The sequence below is a fragment of the Heterodontus francisci genome, chromosome 2, assembly GCF_036365525.1.
Source record: "Heterodontus francisci isolate sHetFra1 chromosome 2, sHetFra1.hap1, whole genome shotgun sequence".
Lineage (NCBI taxonomy): Eukaryota > Metazoa > Chordata > Chondrichthyes > Heterodontiformes > Heterodontidae > Heterodontus > Heterodontus francisci.
In genome coordinates, this window is record NC_090372.1 from 160,301,745 (window position 1) to 160,324,512 (window position 22,768).

General features: G+C 42.9%; 1 protein-coding gene across 2 annotated transcripts in view; it reads right to left on the reverse strand.

The window, feature by feature from the left end:
* Positions 1-1,754: 1,754 nt before the first annotated feature.
* Positions 1,755-22,768, reverse strand: part of abcb4 (ATP-binding cassette, sub-family B (MDR/TAP), member 4) — a 164,885-nt gene continuing 143,871 nt past the window's right edge. For both annotated transcript variants that reach the window (XM_068012986.1, XM_068012982.1), the window contains 4 exons: positions 22,352-22,549; positions 15,539-15,745; positions 14,376-14,522; positions 1,755-3,421 (listed from right to left, as the gene is read on the reverse strand). In XM_068012986.1, the coding sequence (XP_067869087.1) occupies positions 3,221-3,421; positions 14,376-14,522; positions 15,539-15,745; positions 22,352-22,549 (753 nt within the window). In that variant the 3' untranslated portion in view covers positions 1,755-3,220. The remainder of the gene's footprint in view (positions 3,422-14,375; positions 14,523-15,538; positions 15,746-22,351; positions 22,550-22,768) is intronic.

The following is a 22,768-nucleotide window of genomic DNA, read 5'->3' on the forward strand; positions in this document are numbered from 1 at the left end:
GCACTGGGGAAGGGTGGGAAGAGTGGCCGCTGCATGTGCTTGTGACATTGGTCCACTGGTGCAACTTAAGTGAACCTTGCATTCATAATGGTATCCCTTGTATCTCAGGCAGCAATATAAACAGCTGGGTGCATTGCCATCATCACCTTCCTCCTCCTTGTTTTCTTCCTCTTTTGCCTCCCCCTCCAAATCATCTGAGGAGGATGAGTTTGTCGTCTTGTTCCTTCTGCTGCTGCCCTCTCTCCTGTCCAACTACAGGTGTCTGAAAAGCAAGCTGGTGCTGGGGTAACCATATTCTCATTCGAGGTCAAATCTAATGCAGCCATAGCATCACCAATCCTGATCTGATTGAAAAAAGCTCCAAAGCATAGAAAATAAATTCCCAGCAAAATTCTGTCAATAAGCTGTATTCCAGCAGGTAAGAAAGCAGCTGAGTACTCAGTATTTCAATATTTCCTTGAATTTGATTCAGCTTCCTCAATTGCCTTCACTGGCGACTTTCAGGGAACCCAAGAAATCCATGGACCCAATGATAAACTTGAAAACTTGTGGGTAATTATCACGCTCATTGAGTGATTGACATAGGTTAATTAGCAGTTCACATCTCCCATGAGCATGTGTACATGCAGCCCAATGCATGGGAGTGAAATGCAGAGGTCACTGGGTCATTTTTCCCCAGATTTAACCTCCCACCCACACTCATACCCGCCAACATGTTAAAAATCCTTTCACTATCCCTGTCCTATAAGAGTTCTTTCTTTCAACAACATTTGCTTAACACTCCTGCCTTGTTACCATCCTCCTGACTTTCAAAGACCTCCTTTTCTTCACTGTGCTTTGCCAAACCTGCTCGGTGATCATTACTTTAATAGAGAAAAGACTTCTCACTCTGCCAAAATATGACTTCACTTGAATTCTCACTAAAACTATTTTAATGACAAGCAGTAGAAAGATGCACTTTCAGTAAGTGTGGTCAAGCCATGGAAACACTAATAGGTCGGGATTTTGCAGTCAACAGCGAAAGAATGACACTCACCGTCACTATGCTTACAGCTGCCCACAAATTTTTTGCGGGCTTTTGTGTGACAACTTGCTGCAACTGGGCATCTAAAACAATGTAATGCCTGCTCAAGGAAGTCTGGTCCCTGTGTCAAACAATCAGATTGAAGAATTCTCATTGAGACATGCAGAGTCTAAACCAGGAAGTATAAATTATAATGAATTCATTGTAAAAAAAAAAATGTACAAAACATTTAGAGAAAGATGGGATTGAGAGAAAGAAAAAGCAAAAAATAAAATTAATTTTTGAAAAATCTCCATCCATAATTAAATTCTGAAGGAATGATACTCCACACTTATAAAATTAAATTTTCTGTGCCAGAGTTTATTTGGTAGTAATTTAGATGCATCACGCCATCAAAAGTTCACTTACAGCTGAATGCACCAGTCCTAACTTTTTCTGGCATGTTCAGTGGTTAACTAGTAGGTAAATACAGCAATATCATGCCCTCACATGGATTTCAACGCTGAGTCTTGCCAAGACACTGGTGTAGCACATTCTGTGGATGAGCAGAGCAGAACCGACAAGAGAACATGCCACAAAAACAAGAAATGCTGGAATCACTCAGCAGGTCTGGCAGCATCTGTGGAAAGAGAAGCAGAGCTAACGTTTCGGGTCAGTGACCCTTCTTCTGAAGAAGGGTCACTGACCCGAAACGTTAACTCTGCTTCTCTTTCCACAGATGCTGCCAGACCTGCTGAGTGATTCCAGCATTTCTTGTTTTTGTTTCAGATTTCCAGCATCTGCAGTATTTTGCTTTTATTATAAGAGAACATGCCATGTTGGAGTGGAGCTCAATAATGTTTTATGAGGTAAGGGTATCAAGGGATATGGAGCAGGTAAATAGAGTTGAGGTAGAGAACAGCCATCATCTAATTGAATGGTGGAAAGGGCTAGAGGGGTGAAATGGCATACACCTATTCCTATCCCTCTGCTTCTATGGTTTACTGTTTTAATTCGTGTGCATTTGTGGTGGCCTCACTTTCTTTCCATGCATTTATCTTTGGTATTTCATCCTATGTCATATTTGACCCCCAGAAAGGTGTTCAATCACATATCTATGCCATCACTAAAACCACCTATTTTCACCTCTATATCACCTGACTTCACTCCTGCCTCAGCTCATCTACTATCGTCACCTATGCCTTTGTTACCTCCAGACCTGGCTATTCTAATGCACACCTGGCTGACCTCCCCATTCTATCCAGTGTAAACCTGAGGTCATCTAAAACTCTGCTGCCCATGCTTTAACTCGCATCAAATCCCATTCTCCCATCACCCGTGCTCGCTGACCTACACTGGTTCTTATTTAAGCACTATCTTGATTTTAAAATTCTCATCCTTGTTTTCAGATCCCTCCTTAGCCTAGCCCTCCTCAACCCTGCAATCTCCAGCCCGACAAATCTCCTATATATCTGTGCTCGTCTAATACTGGCCTCTTGAGAATCCCCGATTTTAATCGCTCCACCATTGGTGGCTGTGCCTTCAGCTGTCGAGCCCTAATCCTCTCTACTTCACTTTCCTCCTTGAATCCTATCTCTTTCACCAAGCTTTTGGTCATCTAGTTATCTCCTTACGTGGCTCGGTATCATATTTTGTTTTATAATGCCTCTGTGAAGCATTTTGGGTTATTTTATTGCATTAAAGGCGCTACATAAATATAAGTTGTTGTTGCCATTCTTCTTGTGTAGCCTTTGTGCATTTAATTTGTTTTGTCCTATTTATGGCTCTTGCTCTCTTTTCTCACTCCCCCATTATACTTGTGATTCGTTGTCTTTCTCTGTATCTGGCAAGACGCTTGCACATATGTTAAGTTTTTTTATGAGGTATATATCTACCCAGGAATTTTGGGAGTAGGCACATTGCTGTTTTTCACTCCACATATTTCACATTTTTTAACAGATCAAACAGGTTTGATTTACAACTACGTAACCAAGTTCACTTCAATTCTTTGGGAAATATACAAATTGAGAAAGTAATCTGCACTGTGTCGATGAAGGTGCAATTAGCTGAAATCACCTTATGGCATTTTTACTATGTTAAAGTACTATACAAATACAAGATGCTGTTACTGCTATTTATCAGGAATTGCAATGAAATGACAAATGATACTTTTTAAATGATTGCATTGTGGTTATTTAATTTTTCCCCTTAAATCACTCAGTTTCGTCCCATTTGTGCAGTAACCAGGTTGTAGTAAACAGATTGGTTAGCAAGAAGCTGGTGGTGTGTTCCTTCCTCTGCAATCCGTCCATTTTTAAACACTGCTATTTTATTGGCATTCTGGATGGTAGACAGGCGATGAGCTATTACAATACAGGTACGACCCTCTCTTGCTTTGTCCAGCGCCTCTTGGACAACCTGTTAAAATGGATGAAGTGATAAAATAAGCCACATGAACAGTTTGATGAATTATATTGACCATATTCAGATTTTGAAAAAAATATCTGACCAATTTTTATTAAAATTGATAACTTAGCAATTATATGTCTATCAGCCAGTTAGTATGGAATGCAAGTTTAAAAATTAGGTCACATCTACGGCATAACCAAAATTGGAAACATCTAAATCTGGAAAAGGATTTATGCCCAACATCCTCTTTGCTGGCCCTTTGAACTTCACTCCCAATTCCAAAAACCTGCAGTAAGTCCTTGCCCATCACTCCTATCTTCACCAAACTTCACTGACTCCTTGAGAAAATGGTATTGAAAATTCTTAACCTAGTTTACAAGTCCCACTATGACTCGCCCCCACATTATTTGTGCAACCATCTCCAATGCTACATTCCAACCCATTGCTTTCTATCCTCTGAGTCTAACTTCTTGTACATCCTCCATCCTTCCACTACAAATAACATTCCAGAATAAAGGAAGAACCAAGGGGCTAATGAAAGTGAGGAACTTAAATCAACTAATACTAGCAGAGAAAAGTACTGGGGAAATTAATGGGGCTGAAAACTGACAAATCCTGACAGTCTCAAGGCCTACATCCTTGGGTTCTAAAAGAGGTGCCTGCAGAGATAGTGGATTAATTGGCTATGATCTTCCAAAAGTCCCTAGATTCTAGAACAGTGTCAGTAGATTAAAAGGTAGCAAATATAGCACAGCTATTCAAAAAAGGAGGGAGAGAGAAAACACTGAGTGTGACATCAGTCATCAGAAAAATGTTGGAATCCATTATTAAGGGGGTGGTAATGGGCACTTAGAAAATCAAAATATAATTAGGCCAAGTCACCATGGGTTTTACGAAAGGAAAATTGTGTTTGACAAATCTGTTGGAGTTTTTTGAGGATGTAACAAGCAGGGCAGAGAAAGGGGGCCCAGGGGATGTAGTATATTTGGATTTTCAAAAAGCATTCAATAAGGTGCCACAAAAAAGGTCATTGCATATGATAAGGATTGTGGGCATGGATAAAGGATTGCCTGAAATCCTTTATGTGCCTGAAATGACCATCAATTGATTTTTCAAATACTCAAACTTTCCCCCCTCAACCTTCAATCTTTTGCCCTTCAACCCCTTCCCACCATCCCCACATCCAATAAAAATTGTTTTCCCCGCTCCTCCACCCCTCCCACCCTGAAAATTCTATTCCTCCACCCTCCCCACCAGGTTCTCGCCTTGGAACTCCATGCGGAGTTCCGAAGGTGCGCGAAGGCCGAACGGCGGCTGTAAAATCGGCGTGGGACAGCAGGTAAGTTATATTGCATACATTTATTGGCAATGTGCATATGGAGATGTAGGGCCCATCACCAGGCTGTGGGGGCCACACCGAGGTCCCCCCACCACGAGCAATATGCGGCCAGCCCTTCTCGACGTTGCAGGTCGAGGCGGGTCTCTGCCCGCAGAATTTTACTGGCCCCTGTGCCGCGACCCACAGCGTCGAGGAGCCAGTAAAATTCAGCCCATAATGTGGGGAAATGTGAGGTTATTCACTTTGATAGGAAGAATAGAAAAATTGAATACTTTTAAAGTGGTGAGAAACTATTAAATGTTGGAGTTCAGAAGGATTTGTGCATACTTGCACAAGAAACACAAAGTTAACAGGCAAGTACAGCAAGCAATTAGGAAGGCAAATGTTCAAGGGGGTTGGAGTACAAGAGTAAGGAAGTCCTGCTGCAATTGTACAGGGGTTTTGGTGAGACCACACCTGGAGTACTGTGGCCAGTTTTGATCTCTAACTAGGGAAGAATATACTTTCCTTAGAGAAGGTGCAACGAAGGTTCACTAGATTGAGTCCTGGAATGAGAGGGTTGTCCTACGATGGGAGGCTGAGTAAATTGGGCCTATCTGGAGTTTAGAAGGGTGGCAGTTGACCTCATTAAGCACATAAAATGACAGGTTTGGTGCTGGGAGGTTGTTTCCCCTGGCTTGAGAGTCTAGAACTAGGGGGCATAGTCTCAGGATTAAGGGACAGCCATTTTGGACTGACATGAGGAGAAATTACTTCACTCAGATTGTGAATCTTTGGAATTCTCTACCCCAGAATGCTGTAGCTGCTCAGTCATTGAGTATATTCAAGGCTGACATAAACAGATTTATGGGCTCTAAGAGACTCAGGGATCTGGAATTAGTTGGGAAAGCGGAGTTGAGATTGAAGATCAACCATGAACTTATTAAATGGCAAAGCACGCTCGAGGAGCCAAATGGTTTATTCCTGCCCCTGTCTCTTATGTTCTTATGAGAACAGCGGTTTCCAAACTAACCTGCATGGCTGGTGCTCTTGTTAATAGTGGTACAGCTAGGATGCCCTCCTACTAAAGAAAGTGAAAAGTGCAGCTGAAGAGTGCCCAGGTATTGGGTTCTGTCCCAGAAAGATTTTATTGCCCCCTTGGCAGGGTAGCAACTGCATTGGCAGAGGAACAGAATATCATCGGCACAAAGTAGCACAAAGTCAAGCTTAATGGAATACTGCTTTGACACAGTACTTAACTCGGAGAATTTGGTGAGTAAGGGAATACGGCGCAATGAGGGACAAGGCGCAGTTCTAGTCTTTTACAAAACAAGGAGTGGTCCGAGTGAGAGAAGGGGAGACAGTGAGACCTGAAGTCTAGAGGTATTAATTTGGTGAGCCAGGAAGCATTTACCTATATTACAGAGAGACTCACTGACAGCAGCAGCGGTGGCAGACCTGGGTGGAGACTGAGTGCAGCAACCAAGGAGTTAAAGCGCAGGAGAGCGCCTCCAGTGAAATCTCTGACAACAAAAGCAACGTCTGCAAAACAGCAATACTGATGTTCCAACCGGGGAAGGAGCCTGGTGAGTAGCTGGTAAGTGTTTCCGGATAACAGTCCAGAAATTAAAGGCATGATAGGGAACCTCGGCTCTGTAGAATGTGCATCCTGTCCCACGTGGGAAATCCTGGATGCTTCTCATGGTCTGGACGACCACATGTGCAGTAAGTGCTACCAGTTAGAGTAGCTTGAGCTCCGTGTTTCGCAGTTTGAGTGGTGGCTGGAGTCAAAATGGAGCATTCCTGAGGCTGAGAGCTTTCTGGATAGCAAATTTCTGGAGGTGGTCACCCTGCAGTTTAAAAATGTGCATGCAAAGAGGGAATAGGTGACTGCCAGAAGGACAAGGAGGACCAGGCAGACAAGGAGGACCAGGCAGGCAAGGCAGGGATCCCGCGAGTGCATCTTGCTTTCCAACCAGTAATTAGTTCTGGGTACTGATGGGAATGATGGTTCCTCTGAGGAGTGCAGGCAGACGAAAGCCCATGGCACAATGGGTGGCAGACCTGCACAGTGGGGGAAGGAAGAAGAGTGGGAAAGCAATAGTGGTCAGGGTTTCTATAGTGAGGGGAACAGACCAGTGCTTATGCAGACATTACTCTAGGATGGTATGTTCCTTCCTGGTGCCAGGGTCAAAGGTCTCACTGAGTGACTCTAGGGCATTCTGAGTGGAGAGAGTGAACAGCCAGAGCTCATGGTCCATATTGGTAACAATGGTACAGCAGAAGAGGGATGATGTCCTGAAGACAGAGTTCAGGGAGCTAGGAGAGAGATTGAAAAGCAGGATATCAAAGGTAGTTATCACTGGACTACTCCTGGTGCTCTGTGTAGTGGGTACAGAAATAAGAAGATAGAGCTGATGAATATGTGGCTGGAGAGATGGTGCAAGAGGGAGGGCTTTAGATTCCTGAGGCACTGGCGACGCTTCTGGGGGAGGCAGGATCTGTACGGGATGAACGGTTTTCACCTCAACAGGACCGGGGCCAATATTCTTGCAGGGGGTTTTGCTATTGCTGTTGAGGAGGGTTTAAACTAGCTTGGCAGGAGGATTAGAACCAGAGAATAGATTCAGAAGAGAGAAAAGAAAAGTTGGAGATGGAAGGCAGAAATTAATAAAAGTGTTTGGAAGGCAAAGGAAACAAAGGCTAGAAAATAAACACCAAGGGAGTTTGGCAATACTAAATGGTATGTACTTCAATGCAAGAAGTCTAGGGAATAAGGAGGGTGAGCTGAGAGCACAGATTGCCGTGTGCGAGTGTGATGTAGCTATTACTGAGGCAGCTGAAAGAAAGGCAGCTCAACATTCTGAGTTTTCAGACGCGATAGAGAGGGGGACCAAAAAAGTGGGGGGGGGGGGGGGGGGAGGGGTTGCAATATTGATTAAAGAAACCATTATAGCTGTGAGGAGGGATGATATAGTAGAAGGATCAAATGAGGCCATATGGTTGAATTGAAGAATAAAAAACAGGCAATCACACTACTGACAATGTAGTATAGAACCCCAAACAGTCAGAAAGAGTTAGAAGAGCAATTATGTAAGTAAATCTCTGAGAAGTAAAAAAGTAAAAGTCAGTAATAGTGGGGGATTTAAACTAACCTAATATTAACTGGGATAGAATTAGTGTGAAAGGCACAGAGGGAGCAGAGTTCTTAAAATGCACTCAGGAGAACATTTTTTTTTTAGCTAGTATGGAGCAAGCCCAAGAGAGGGGGTGGTTCAAGACTTAGTTTTAGGGAATGAAGCTAGACAAGTGGAAGGGTATCAACTGGGGAGCACTTTGGTGGAAGTGATCATAATTCAGTTAGATTTAGGGTAGCTATGGAAAAGGACAAAGATGGACCAGGAATAAAAGTTCTCAATTGGGGAAAAGCTAATTTTACTAAGCTGAGATGTAATTTAGCTAAAGTGGACTGGAAACAGCTACTTGAAGGTAAATCAGTACCACATCAGTGGAAGGCATTCAAGGAGGAGATAGTGAGGGTTCAGAGCAAGTATATTTCCTTAGAGACAAAGGGTGGGACTAACAAATCCAAAACCTGTCAAGGGGCTTAAAGAAGAGGATCAAGAAAAAAAAAGGGAAGCTTATGACAGATACCGAGGGCTCTATATTGCAGAAAACCTAGAGGAGTACAAAAAGTGTAGGGGTGAAATTAAAAAGGAAATTAGGAAAGCAAAGAGAGGGTGTGAAAAAATATTGGCAAGCAAAATCAAGGAAAACCCAAAGATGTCTTTAATAAATACATAAAGAGCAAGAGGATAACTAAAGAAGGAGTAGGGCTTATTAGGGATCATAAGGATAACCTGTATGTGGAGATGGAGGATGCTGGTATGGTTCTTAATGAATACTTTGCCTCTGTGTTCACAAATGAGAGGGACAATACAGACATTGTAATCAGGGAGGAGAGTGTGAAAATTTAGATGTAATTAACATAGTGAGAGAGGAATTAATGTCTTTAAAAGTGGATAAATCCCCAGGACCAGACAAAATGTATCCTAGGCTGCTATGGGAAGTAAGAGGAAATAGCGGAGTCTCTGAACAGCATTTTCCAATTCTCTCCGGCTACAGGTGTGGTGCCAGAGAACTGGAGGATAGCTAATGTTGTACCCTTGTTTTAAAGGGGAGAAAGGGATAGACAGAATAATTACAGGCAGTCAGCTTAACCTCGGTGGTGGGAAAATTATTGGAAAAAATTCTAAGTGACAGGATAAATCTTCATTTAGAAAGACATGGATTAATCAAAGACAGTCAGCACAGATTTGTTAAGGGAAAGTATTGTCTGACTAACATGATTGAAATTTTTGAGGAGGTATCAAGGAGGCTTGTTGAGGGAAGTGCATTTGATGTAGTCTATATGGATTTTAGCAAGGCTTCTGATAAGGTCCACATGACAGATTGGTCACAAAAGTAAAAGCACATGGGGTCCAAGGCAAAGTGGCAAGTTGGATTCAAAATTGGCTCAGAGGCAGGAAGCAAAGGGTAATGATTGATGGATATTTTTGTGGCTGGAAGGTTGTTTCCAGTGGGATTCCGTAGGGCTCAGTACTAGATTGCTTGCTTTTAGTGGTATATATCAATGATCTGGACTTGAAAGTAGGGGGTATGATTAAAAGTGTGCAGATGATACAAAAATTGGCTGTGTGGTTTAAATGAGGAAGAAAGAAGAAAGCTATAAACTGCAGGAAGATATCAATGGACTAGTCAGGTGGGCGGAACATTGGCAAATGGAGTTCAATCTGGAGAAGTGTGAGGTAATGCATTTGGGGAAGGCTAACAAGGCAAGGGAATACACAACAAATGGTAGGATACTGAGAAGTATAGAGGAACAGAGGGACCTTGAAGTTCATGCCCACAGATCCCTGAAGATGGCTGGACAGGTAGATAAGGAGGTCAAGGAGGCATACGGGATACTTGCCAAGGCATCGAATATAAGAGCAGGGAGATTATGCTGGAACTGTATTAAACACTAGTTAGACTGCACTATAGGAAAGATGTGATAGCATTAGAGAGGTACAGAGGGGATTTACAAGGATATTGCCTGGACTGGAGAATTTTAGTTATGAGGAAAGACTGGATAGGCTAGGGTTTTCTTAGGAACAGAGGAGGCTGAGGGGAGACCTATTTGAAATGCATAAAGTTACGAGGGGTGTAGATAGAGTGGACAGGAAGGCCCTATTCCCCATGGTTAAGGGGTCCGTAACCAGGGAGCATAGATTTAGGGTAAGAGCTAGGAGGTTTAGAGAGGATTTGAAGGGAATATTTTCACAGAGGGTGGTGGGGATTTGGAACTCACTGCCTAAAAGGGTAATAGAGGCAGAAACCCTCATAACATTTAAAAAGTACTTGGATATGCCCTTGAAGCGCCATAACCTACAAGGTTGTGGACCAAGAACTAGAAAGTGGGATTAGGCTAGATGGCAACTTGGCGGCTGGCATGGACACAATGGGCCAAAAGGCCTCCTTCCATGCTGTAACTTTCTATGATTCTAAAGCAAGTCATGAGGAAAGGTCAAGAAAATTAGAAAGACAAACAGCACTGGAAACACTCAGCAGCTCAGGCAGTATCTGAGGAGAGAACAGATAGGTAGTGTTGTGTATGAACCCTTCCACTGAACTAAGAAAATTGAATTCAAGAAAACTGGGCTTATTCTGGATGGAAAATACATTATGAGATGACTGACAGAAGTTTTTAGAATTAAGAACATGATTGATAAAATTCATCCAGATAAGTTTACATTGAAGAAGGGTTCAAAAAGTAGGGGACATAAATTTAAAAGTTAGGAGTACATAAAAATTTCAGGCATAACGTACGAATTAGCAGAAGTAGGCCATTCGGCCCCTCGAGCCTGCTCCGCCATTCAATAAGATCATGGCTGATTTGTTTGTGTTTCGAATTCCACGCTCCCATCTCCCCACAATAACCCTTGATTCATTTGCCTAACAATCACAGATTCGTTACAGTGCAGAAGGAGGCCATTCAGCCTATCGTGTTCGCACCGGCTCTCTGAAAGAACAACTCCCTCAGTTCCATTCCCCTGCCTTGTCCCCATAACCCTGCACATTCTTCTTTTTCATGTAACTGTCTAATTCCCTTTTGAATGTTTCAATTGAACCTGCCTCCACCACGTTCTCAGGCAGTGCATTCCAGGCCTTAACCACTCGGCTGCGTGAAAACATTTTTCCTCATGTCATTTTTGCTTCTCTTACCAAATACTTTAAATCTGTGCCCTCTCATTCTCAATCCTTTCATGAGTGGAAACAGTTTCTCTCTATCTATTCTGTCCAGACCCCTCATGATTTTGAATACCTCTATCAAATCACCTCTCGGCTTTCTCTTCTCCAAGGAAAACAGTTCTAACTTCTCCAAACTATCTTCATAACTGAAATTCCTCATCCCTGGAACCATTCTCATGAATCTTTTCTGTACTCTCTCCAATGCCCTCATGTCTTTCCTCAAGTGTGACGCCCAGAATTGAACACAATACTCCAGCTAAGGCTGAACCAGTTCTTATAAAAGTTCAACATAACTTCCTTGCTCTTGTACTCTTATGCCCCTATTAATAAAGCCCAGGATACTGTATGCTTTAGTAACTGCTCTCTCAATCTGTCCTGCCACCTTCAATGACTTATGCACATATACACCTAGGTCCCTCTGCTCCTGCACCCCCTTTAGAATTCTACCCTTTATTCTGTATTGTCTTTCCATGTTCTTCCTACCAAAATGAATCACTTCACATTTCTCTGCATTGAACTTCATCTGCCACCTGTCTGCCCATTCCACAAACTTGTCTATGTCCTTTTGAACTTCTACACTATCCTCCTCACAGTTCACAATGCTTCCAAGTTTTGTATCATCTGCAAGCTTTGCAATTATGCCCTGTACACCAAGGTCTAGGTCATTAATATATATCAGGAAAAGCAAGTGTCCCAACACTGATCCCTGGGGAACTCCACTACAAACCTTTCTCCAGCCCGAAAAACATCCATTAACCACTACTCTTTGTTTCCTGTCACTCAGCCAATTTCATATCCATATTGCTACCACCCCTTTTATTCCATGAGCTACAAGTTTGCTCACAAGTCTGTTGTGTGGCACTGTATCAAATGCCTTTTGAAAGTCCATGTACACCACATCAACAACATTGCCCTCATCAACCCTCTCTGTTACTTCCTCAAAAAACTCCAGCAATTTAGTTAGACACGATTTTCCCTTAAAAATCCATGCTGGCTTTCCTTAATTAACAAGAATCTATCTACCTCTGCCTTAAAAATATTTAATGTCCCTACCTCCACCACCACCTGAGGCAGAGAGTTCCAAAGTCGCACAGCCCTCTGAGAGAAAAAAATTTCTGCTCATCCCTGTCCTAAAAGGGCATCCCCTAATTTTAAAACAGTGCCCTCTAGTTCTGGATTCACCCACAGGAGGAACCATCTTCTCCGCATCCACTTCGTTAAGACTGTTCAGGATCTTATAAACTTCAATCAAGTCTCTGCTCACTCTTCTAAACTCCAGTGAAAACAAGCCCAGACTGTCCAACCTTTCCTCATAAGAAAACCTGCTCATTCCAGGTATCAATCTAGTAAACTTCCTCAACCACCTCCAATGCATTTACATGACAATTTCAAGCAATGGGTAATTAAACTATGGCGTAGATTATAAGGCATGGACTAAAGCAAACAGTACAAGTGGCTGCCAGAAATCATTAGATGCGTTTCTGGAATGACAAAGATTAAGCGATATGCCAAAGAAGGCTGTAAGGCATAAAATTAACATATATATTTATATGGTGCAGAAGCAGTTATTGTTTGATGCCGAGGTTAATAATCCATTCAATGGCTTCAGCTGATGCAATGTGAATGGTTGTGTTGCCACCAGGAATGAATCTCTCAGGGCAAGAGTTCAATAAGTGGGCGATGGTCTGACTTAGATGGCCTCAATCACAATTTGAGCTTAGTCAAAAAGTGGCAAACTAATTAGGCCAAGTGGCTATTTCCTGTTCTTAAAATTTCTTTACTTTCTCAAATACATTGGCCTAGAAATTAAAAGGCACTGCAGCTATTTCTTGGTGCTACATGGGCATCTAAGTGCGCAATATGGCAGGCAGGAAGCGCATGCTCATTACATGCTAGAAGTGTGCCATCCGCCTTATTGGCATGGGCCAAAAGAAAAAGGTGTCCTGAAAATGCCTGAATCAGGAGTTAGGCTCTTTGCGAAGTAAATAAGGGGCCTAATGTCTGTTTACGGTTCTCTCTGTAATATTGAGTTGTCCTGTTTGCATTGGTTGCATTCAGGAAAAGCAGGTCTATATGCAGCCTAACATGTTACTGCAGGCCGCCACCAAAAAGCATTTCTTAAAAATACCCAGCATTAAAATAGCATGCAATTGCTGTCCACTGCTCGCCTCCCATTCCGATTGTGATCTCAAAGCCCCCATTGCCAGCACCACCGTGCCCAATTCTGGCTACCACTACCTTCCAAGATTCCGGCCAGCGGTATTCTCCCCAATCTTAGACACTGCTACTCCCCCATTCCCGATCACTGCCGTCCCACTTTCCCTTTCAGGACTTATCTTCAAAGTTTCTTCCCAGTGAACTGCCTGGGGATGCCTTTTAAGTGTCCGCAGCTTGTGGGTTTGATAATAAAGCCCAAGGTCCAGTATTAGATGCACCTTGGAACCATCCATTGAACATGCGGTTCATTTCCCACAGATCCATTTTTAAGTGTGATCAATTTTGTTGCCCTCTACATTTACAGTATGTGCATGTTTTCAGGGTGGGGGGGGGGGGTGGCGTGGTCAAACCTTTTCGATTGGTCTAGGGAGCGCTGGAAATGGATAAAGTTCATAGTTCATTAACTTTGGGCAGGAGGTCAGGATCGCAAGATAGGTTTTTTTTGGGGGGGTGGGAAAGAGGGCAAGTAATACATTTTAAAGCCATTGTGGGGTGGGGGGGGGGCGGGGGCGGAGAGGGTCATGATAATTTTATTCAGTTTTTTATAATCAGGTTTTTTAAAAAATTCAAATTACATTGAAGGGCTGGAGGCTCTTCAAAAATGGTGCCGGATGCTGTTGCTGGGAACGGAATGCCCGCCCTGGCCATGTAAATAAGCTGCCGCGTATTATATCGCAGTGGCTCTGTGGAGTAAATCCTGCGCATGTGCGCTGCCATCTTTGAAGCGAGTTGGTAAATTTCAGCCCTATGTTTATGATGAAAAAATGGCAAAGGTCCCAGAATCTTCAAGTAGTAGAAACATTTCTCTACATTGTTCATCATTAAATAAACCCAGAGCTACCCCTTTATCTCATACTCTGTCTCTTTTCATAGACCGACCTTGCCTATCTAACTTTTCGCTACAATCCTTTTCTCTGCAGAAATACTTAGGAGTAAATTTCCATCCTTAGTTCTCCCAGCCCAGAGCTTTGCATGCTCGGTGCAGATCATGGAATATGGAATAGGGACATGCACAGCTCCCACAGTTTTCTATCCATTAATTTACCCCTTTGTTGCCTCTTGAACATTTCTAAGTTATAATGGCTTTGCCTGCAAACATGTCGCACAAGACAACATGACTAACAGCTGCAGCCTTACCATTTCACTTTCCGTATCCAGTGCTGATGTAGCTTCATCTAGGAGGAGGATCTTGGGGTTTCGGACTAATGCTCGGGCAATGGCAACACGCTGTTTCTGACCCCCCGACAGCTGGGTACCTTTGTCTCCTACACATGTATTGTATTTCTAAATAAATTGTGTAAAATAAATAAAATTAGCATTTTAACAAATACTGCATTTTATGTCATTTGTATAGATTATTTATTTGCAGCTTCTGTGTCTAGTGTTCAAATATTTATTGACATTAAGCCTTAGGATTGAATAGGTCCTGATTTACAAAATCATGAATAACTTCATTTTTGTACGTGTAAAGTGGCACTACTGCAGAATTAGACTAATGTACTTAATACTGTGGCACTGCTAAAAGTGATAACCTATTTTACAACACTAGGCATGCTACAGCATGTAACATTACAATGTATTACAACAGAAGGAATACAGTTTCTTCCCTGACCACTTATGGGGCTGAATTTTCCTGGTCTCACAGAGGCACGTTAGGAGGTGGGACCGGCAACAAAGCTACAGAATAACGCGTTGGATCGACGACCTGACCCGTTCCCACGTCTAAGCGATCTTGCCGGAGGCAAGTTCAACGCGGCTGGCTCTATCTGCTCAGCAGTGGCAGGCAGCAATTAAGTCCATTAATGTGCTAACTGGAGGAACGTTGTTGGCGCTGCCGGCCAGACAAGGTTCCTGCTTCCCTGGTCTGTCCGCTGTCATTAATTGGACAAGGCTCCTGGAGATGACTTCTTAATTGGCTGCCTCTGAGAAGATCGTGACCCCGCCATGGCCACTTCCAGGTTTCCAACCCAAAATTGAGAACGACGTCGGGATTGCAACCCAACCAGGAAGATTCAGCCCATAAGGTCAGCAAAACTATTGGAAAGGAATAAAATAAGGAAATACAGATAATTCCTTGAATCGGGGATATCATTTACCCCACTGATCCATTGAATGAAAGTACTTTTTTTTTGGCTTGGCCCTGAATCTCATGAAGTTATCAACCTCTACAATAAGCAGCTGGTCTTACAGTCAACATGTGCTTCTCTCACCAGCACTTTGGTGTAAACAAGCTATTCTTTCCAGGATTTATTACTGAGCTGCTACATGATTATACTGAGTGCAACCATGCAGAAACTTACCTCAGGGAGTGTTTCAATAAAGGAATGTATGTTTGCTGCTTTGGCTGCAGCCTCTACCTCCTCCTGGGACACGGCCCTGTTGTTGTCCCCATAGGCAATATTCTCAGCAATACTGCAGTCAAACAGAACAGGTTCTTGGGACACAATGCCAATCTGTGCCCGAGCCCACTGAACATTGAGGTCTTTCAAATTGTGCCCATCTAAAAGCTGGAGAAAAATGATTTCAATAATTAGTGCTTTACCTTGTGCCATTGAAGCAGTACCTCAGTACCTTGCTCTACGGCAGCGAGGCCTGGACAACGTATGCCAGCCAAGAGCGACGTCTCAATTCATTCCATCTTCGCTGCCTTCGGAGAATACTTGGCATCAGGTGGCAGGACTATATCTCCAACACAGAAGTCCTTGAAGCGGCCAACACCCCCAGCTTATACACACTACTGAGTCAGCGGCGCTTGAGATGGCTTGGCCATGTGAGCCGCATGGAAGATGGCAGGATCCCCAAAGACACATTGTACAGCGAGCTCGCCACTGGTATCAGACCCACCGGCCGTCCATGTCTCCGTTATAAAGACGTCTGCAAACGCGACATGAAATCGTGTGACATTGATCACAAGTCGTGGGAGTCAGTTGCCAGCATTCGCCAGAGCTGGCGGGCAGCCATAAAGACAGGGCTAAATTGTGGCGAGTCGAAGAGACTTAGTAGTTGGCAGGAAAAAAGACAGAGGCGCAAGGGGAGAGCCAACTGTGCAACAGCCCCAACAAACAAATTTCTCTGCAGCACCTGTGGAAGAGCCTGTCACTCCAGAATTGGCCTTTATAGCCACTCCAGGCGCTGCTTCACAAACCACTGACCACCTCCAGGCGCGTATCCATTGTCTCTCGAGATAAGGAGGCCCAAAAGAAAAAAATGAAGAAAGAATTGAAGCAGATGTACATTGTAGACCGGATGCTGGCAGATTGAAAGATGATCATGGGAGTAGTTCCTGCGCAACAACCTCACGTCTACATATGGTAGTGAATATTAATGCTCATCACATGATGGCAACAAGAAAGACTGTTAATAACTTTCTCATGTCTGTGTCCTTTGACAATATTAACAGACACTTCCTACAGGCATAGTTTTGAATTATACTATTGCAAATACCGATTGATCACACTTCAAAAATTGGCTTTATAGTTTTTTTTATACTCTTTGCAAATTAACACATAGAGTCATAGATAGAGAGATACAGCACTGAAACAGGCCCTTCAGCCCACCGAGTCTGTGCCGACCATCAACCACCCATTTATACTAATCCTACATTAATCCCATATTCCTTACAACATCCCCACAATTCTCCTACCATCTACCTGCACTAGGGGCAATTTACAATGGCCAATTTACCTATCAACCTGCAAGTCTTTGGCTGTGGGAGGAAACCGGAGCACCTGGTAGAAACCCACATGGTTACAGGAGAACTTGCAAACTCTGCACAGGCAGTACCCAGAACCGAACGCGGGTCGCTGGAGCTGTGAGGCTGCGGTGCCAACCACTGCGCCACTGTGCACTCGTTTTCATATTACCCTCATTGAGAAAGCAGAACAAGATAATCCACTATATGGGCAACTATGTGGATGCTGTCAGTGCAGGATCTATGAGTGATGAACTATGATCAGAGCCATTGGCTTCCAGTAATTGAAAATGTCAAACTGTGTTTTTCTCACATAGGTTTGAATTCTGTACTTTGGTTCACCTTTCTGTGAAAATGAAATCAGTGAACCCACCCATGTGGTAGTTAAACTGTACATATATTGACATGACCTTAAGAAATAGGATTTTAAGGAATAAATGACAAAAAAGAGGTTTTTCAAAATATTTGTGGTGCTGCATCTGCCTTTGAGATATGCATTTCTAGTGCTGTAATGTGTAGTAGTTCTGTAATTTTGTAAAAAAATAAATTTATTTTGAAAATGCAGATTTTCTAAGTGTGAGAACGAATATTTTCAAATGTCAGGGGAAACAGAGGAAGAATATCACTATCTCCTCTTTTGTATAAGAATATATAAACACTCCCCCTGCCACTGCTCATTTCCTGGGTCATTTAGCTTATCAGCTTTAAAGTGTATTGTTAACACGCACAAGCATTTGCTGTCAGTGTTTCACAAACATCAGTATCAACTTCTTAAAACTTTTCACATTTTTAATGCATCAGTCTGAATTTTATGAACCACTGCATCTCAAATGAAAACATTGTAAAAAAAAAACTAAACCTTTCCACAGCGCATTTTAAGTTCAGCATTCTCAAGTATATGAAAAACTCTTAAAAAGGCAGGCACAACAGTAAAATTGATGTGCTATAACTTCAAATGCATTGCACTATTTGGTGTGTACTTTGGGTGGGGGTTTCAATGTCTATCACCAAGAGTGGCTCAGTACACTTCTATCGACTGAGCTGGCCGAGACCTGAAGGTCATATCAGCCAGACTCTGCCTGCGGCAGGTGGTGAGAGAACCAACACAAGGGAGAAACCTGCTTGACCTTGTTCTCACCAATCTACCTATCACAGATGCATCTGCCTATGACAGTATTGATGAGAGTGATCAACACAATCCTTATGGAAACAAAGTTCCATCTTAACACTCTCCAACATGCTGTTTGACACTACCACTGTGCTAAATGGGATAGATTCAGAACAGATTTAGCAGCTCAGAACTACATCAACATCAGCAGAATTGTATTCCACCACAATCTGTAACCCCTCAAGGCCTGGCATATTTCTCACTCCACCATTACTATCAAGCCAGGGGACCAACCCTGGTTCAAAGAAGAATGCAGAAGAGCATGCCAGGAGCAGCATTAGGCATATCTAAAACTTAGGAGCCAACCTGGTGAAGCTACAACACAGAACGACATGCATGCTAAAGACAGAGCTAAGCGATCCCACAAAAAATGGATTAGCTCAAAGCTCTGCAATCCTGTCGCATCCAGTCATGAACGGTGGTGGACAATTACACAACTAATGGAAGGAGGGGACGCTATGAATATCCCCATCCTCAAATGATGGCGGAATCCAGCAGGTCAGTGCAAAAGACAAGGCTGAAGTGTTTGCAACCACCTTCAGCCAGAAGTGCAGAGTGGATGATCCACCTCAGCCTCCTCCTGAGGCCCCACCCTCACAGAAGCTAGTCTTTAGCCAATTCGATTCACTCCATGTGATATCAAGAAACGTTGAATGCACTGGATACTGAAAAAGCTATGGACCCTGATCACATCCCGAGTGTTGAAGACTAGCTGCTCCTCTAACCAAGCTGGTCCACAACAACATTGGCATCAGGCGGATAATGTCGAAAATTGCCCAGGTACGTCCTGTCCATAAAAAGTTGAACAAATCCAATCTGACCAATTACCACCCCATCAGTGTACTCTCAATCATTAGCAAAGTGAAGGAAGGTGTCATTGACAGTGCTATCAAGCGGCACTTACTCACCAATAACCTGTTCACCGATGTTCAGTTTAGGTTCAGTTATGATCTCCGTGGAGATCAACAAACAAAAAGAGCAAATTTACCGATTGGCTCCAATTAAAAAATGGACAATATTTAATTTTTATAAATTTTACTTTAATAATCAAATCAAAATCAACATGAATTAAGAGTCAAATCATGGTCAATATACAATTTACAGATTACACATTAATTATCAGATACCAAAAAGATAGATCTCATGGATTTACTGGGAAATTCCCTCAGCATATGTGGCACCAATTAGAGCCACAAGGTTCTTCAGAACTCTGAACTTTTTCAGGCAGATCTCCTGATCACACCTTCCAAAATGTAGTCGCTGATTTTCATCCGACAGCAGTTCCCCTGCACTCCCAAACTTCACAAGTATGGTAGTCATCAAAACTGTGACCCATTCTGGAACTTCCTTAGTTCAGTTCACGACAGCCTTGATGGCATTGTTCTACTGGTATTACCTTAAGTAACCGAAAACAGCTGCAACAACTCGTACTTTCTGGTGGTGAACTCCCAGATTCAGCTTTCTCACTCTGCAGCTCATCTGCCCAACAGCCTGCAGCCTGTTTCAATTCTGCAATCTTGCAATCTGAATTTGGATAGCTTAGTCACATACCTCTGGTCAAATAATTCTGTCTTATCTGGTTCCAATCAGTTCTGACTTCCCAGAATCCTGAAAATTTTAGATTCACTTTTAAGTTAGGGACTGTCTAAAAAAAAGCCTTGAAACCAGAGTCAATGTACCTGTCAGAATTCAACAAATCATCTGTTCAGACAACAGTCCGCACATGCTCCTCCATTGGTCTTGCAAACCGGAGACTCCATCACAGTTCTGGCAGGACTAAACGGCTCCAAACCTCATTACAGCTTGGTTCAGACATGGACAAAAGGGCTGAATTCCAGAGGTGAGGTGAGATTGGCTGCTGTAATGCGGTCTGGAGCCAAATGGTCCAGGCGGAACCTGGACTATCGGTGAGCAGGTTATTGGTCAGCAGTAACACTATCGATGACAATTTCCATCACTTTGCTGATGATTGAGAGTAGACTGATGGGACTGTAATTGGCCGATTGGATTTGCTCAGTTTTTTGTGGACAGGACATACCTGGGCAATTTTCCACATTGTCAGTTTGATGGTTAGCAACAGCCCTTGACATCATGGCAATATTTGATTCAGTATGGCTTCAGGGAGACCCAGCAAAATTGAAGTTGATGGGAATCAGGGGAAATTTGTCCACTGGCTAGAGTCATACCTAGCATAAAGGAAGATAGCACCTTCAAAACCCCGCGATCTCTGCTGCCTAGAAGGACAAGGTCAACAGGCCCAACGGGAACACCAACACTTGCATGCTCCCCTCCAAGTCACACACCATCCTGACTTGGAAATACCTTGCTATTTCTTCATCATTGCTGGGTCGAAATTCTGGAACTCTCTCCCTGACAACACTGTAGCTGTACCTACACCACATGGACTGCAGTGATTCAAGAAGGCAGCTCACCACCTTCTCAAGGGCAATTAGTAATGGGGAATAAATGCTGGCCTTGCCAACGATGCTCACATACCATGAATGAATAAAGAATTCACTTGTAAAGTTACTTGATAAAGTCAAGAGAAATGATTAATCTGGAGACAAAGGGCTGGATCTTCTTCTGATTGGAAGGTTAGTGGCAGAACAGAACTTCCTCCTGTCCGCATGACATTGTCAGTATCACCAGTTTCTCCACCTGGGGCCCTAATTATGTTTGTGGGGTGGGAAAGGAGTGGTAATACCACTGCATTATTGCTGTTCAGAGGAAGGGAAAAAGAGTGGTACAGCAGTGTCGAACAACTGCCTCAAAGGAGGCCAAATGGCTTAAGTAAGGGCTAGAAGGGAAAGACCCTTGGGGACCGAGGACAGCTCCCATGGAAGGCAGCTCCTGAATCGGTTAGTGCAATTTCCACCATCCCAAGAATTGCCACATAGTGCAGGGAGAGGTTTAATAGGTTGGTCAAGGCAAGTCAAGGCACTGGGGACAGTTTTGGTGTCCAAAGTTCTTTGGGTTGATTATGTTGATTTTCTTGCTCAGGCCTCACTTGAATACTTTTAGCAAAGTGCCTGCAGTGAATCAGCACTGAAATTCTCATATGGAGCTCTGAGTGCCACATATGTTGCTCATTGTCCCTGTGAGAACTGTCCCAGTCAGTAAAACTGATTGGCTCTCTCTCTTTATTAATCTGGTTCCACTGAGAAGGAAATTGACTGCATGGTCCACTTAAAGATAACATCAGTGGCCTTCTCTATACAATAATGATGTGCTGTCTGACTTTAAGGTCACCAGATGCTGTCTGGGAGGATTCAGTCTTAAAGAAATTCAAGACAGTGGTGACTTTGACTGTTTCAGACAATGCTGTTCTCCTGGTAGAAGTGGGCTGCAGGTCTTCAGCCAGCAGCTGATCAATCTCCTCAGTTACCTCTGGGCGGAACAGAGAGCCTTTAGAGGCAGTAAACGCAAAGGAACCTAAATAAGACCGTCTTGCTCCGTAAACCCTAGACAGCTCAACACCACCTTCACAAGGGCAAATAGGAATGGGCAACAAATGCTGGCTTTGCAAGCGATGCTCACATCCCATTAGTGTATAAAAATACCAGCAGGTACCTGCGTGTAAAATACAAATATCCTTTGTGATTTCTCACATGAAATACTTCCAAATCTAATATCTTCCATATCCTTTTTCTTCGTCAAAAGTCAGGAAAAGAGCTTCCCATTGAGAGATTCATGTCCCTAGCACAAAAATGCACTTTCTGCAGGGCTGACTAAATAAGGCAGGAAATGTGCTGACAGACCCTCCAAAGCACTAAATATCCATAACCTATATGCAGGCAAAGCAACACAAACCTTCATCTATAGCAAACAAAATGGTCTTTTCAATGCAGTATTCATCTCAGGGATACCACTGCGCTGCTCATTCAGCCACTTATACAGTGGTGGTATTAAGTTGGTTTGGAAGTTCATTGGTAAAATTGGGCACAGCAACCCAACTCCATTTAAATATGATGGGGCAGATTCAAGTGTTAAAGGGGAATGGGGAGACTCTGGGACGGAAAATGCCAACAACTTTTTTTGTAGGTGAATTTAAGGTGGTAGGTCTGACTGTCCCGTTTTAGTCAGTGTACAATACCAAAATTGCCCATAAATAAGTGATAATTCTAAGAAAAATCAAGACCAAAGTTTCCATTATCCGGACTGTCCTTCAATTTGTGAAAACATAGATGATTATGTTGGTTAAACAAAATAAGTAGTCAAAATGCTGATTCTGTTGTAAAAGAGTAAATCACCTACCACTTTTCCATGTAGTGGGTCATAGTACCTCTCCAGCAACTGAACAGTGGTGCTTTTCCCACAGCCACTACTGCCCACGAGAGCCAAGGTTTGTCCCTTCCCAACTGAAATGGTCAAACCTTGTAACACTTTCACATCAGGGCGAGTAGGATAGTTAAAGTTAACATCTTCAAACTTGACTACTCCCTCAAATGTATCCTTAAAAAAAAAAATTAGAAAATAACACTTAATACCATTTCAAGATAAACATATCCTAAATTAATTTTGCAAAGATACATTTTTCAAATGTTAAATGTCTATTTACAGTCTTAGAAAGCAAACGGGAATGTACAAGGCAAAAATTTACATCTGTACAGCTAAAGAGTAACATTTTATTAGAACATTTGTGCTCACATTTATTTGATAAAATGTCAGAAC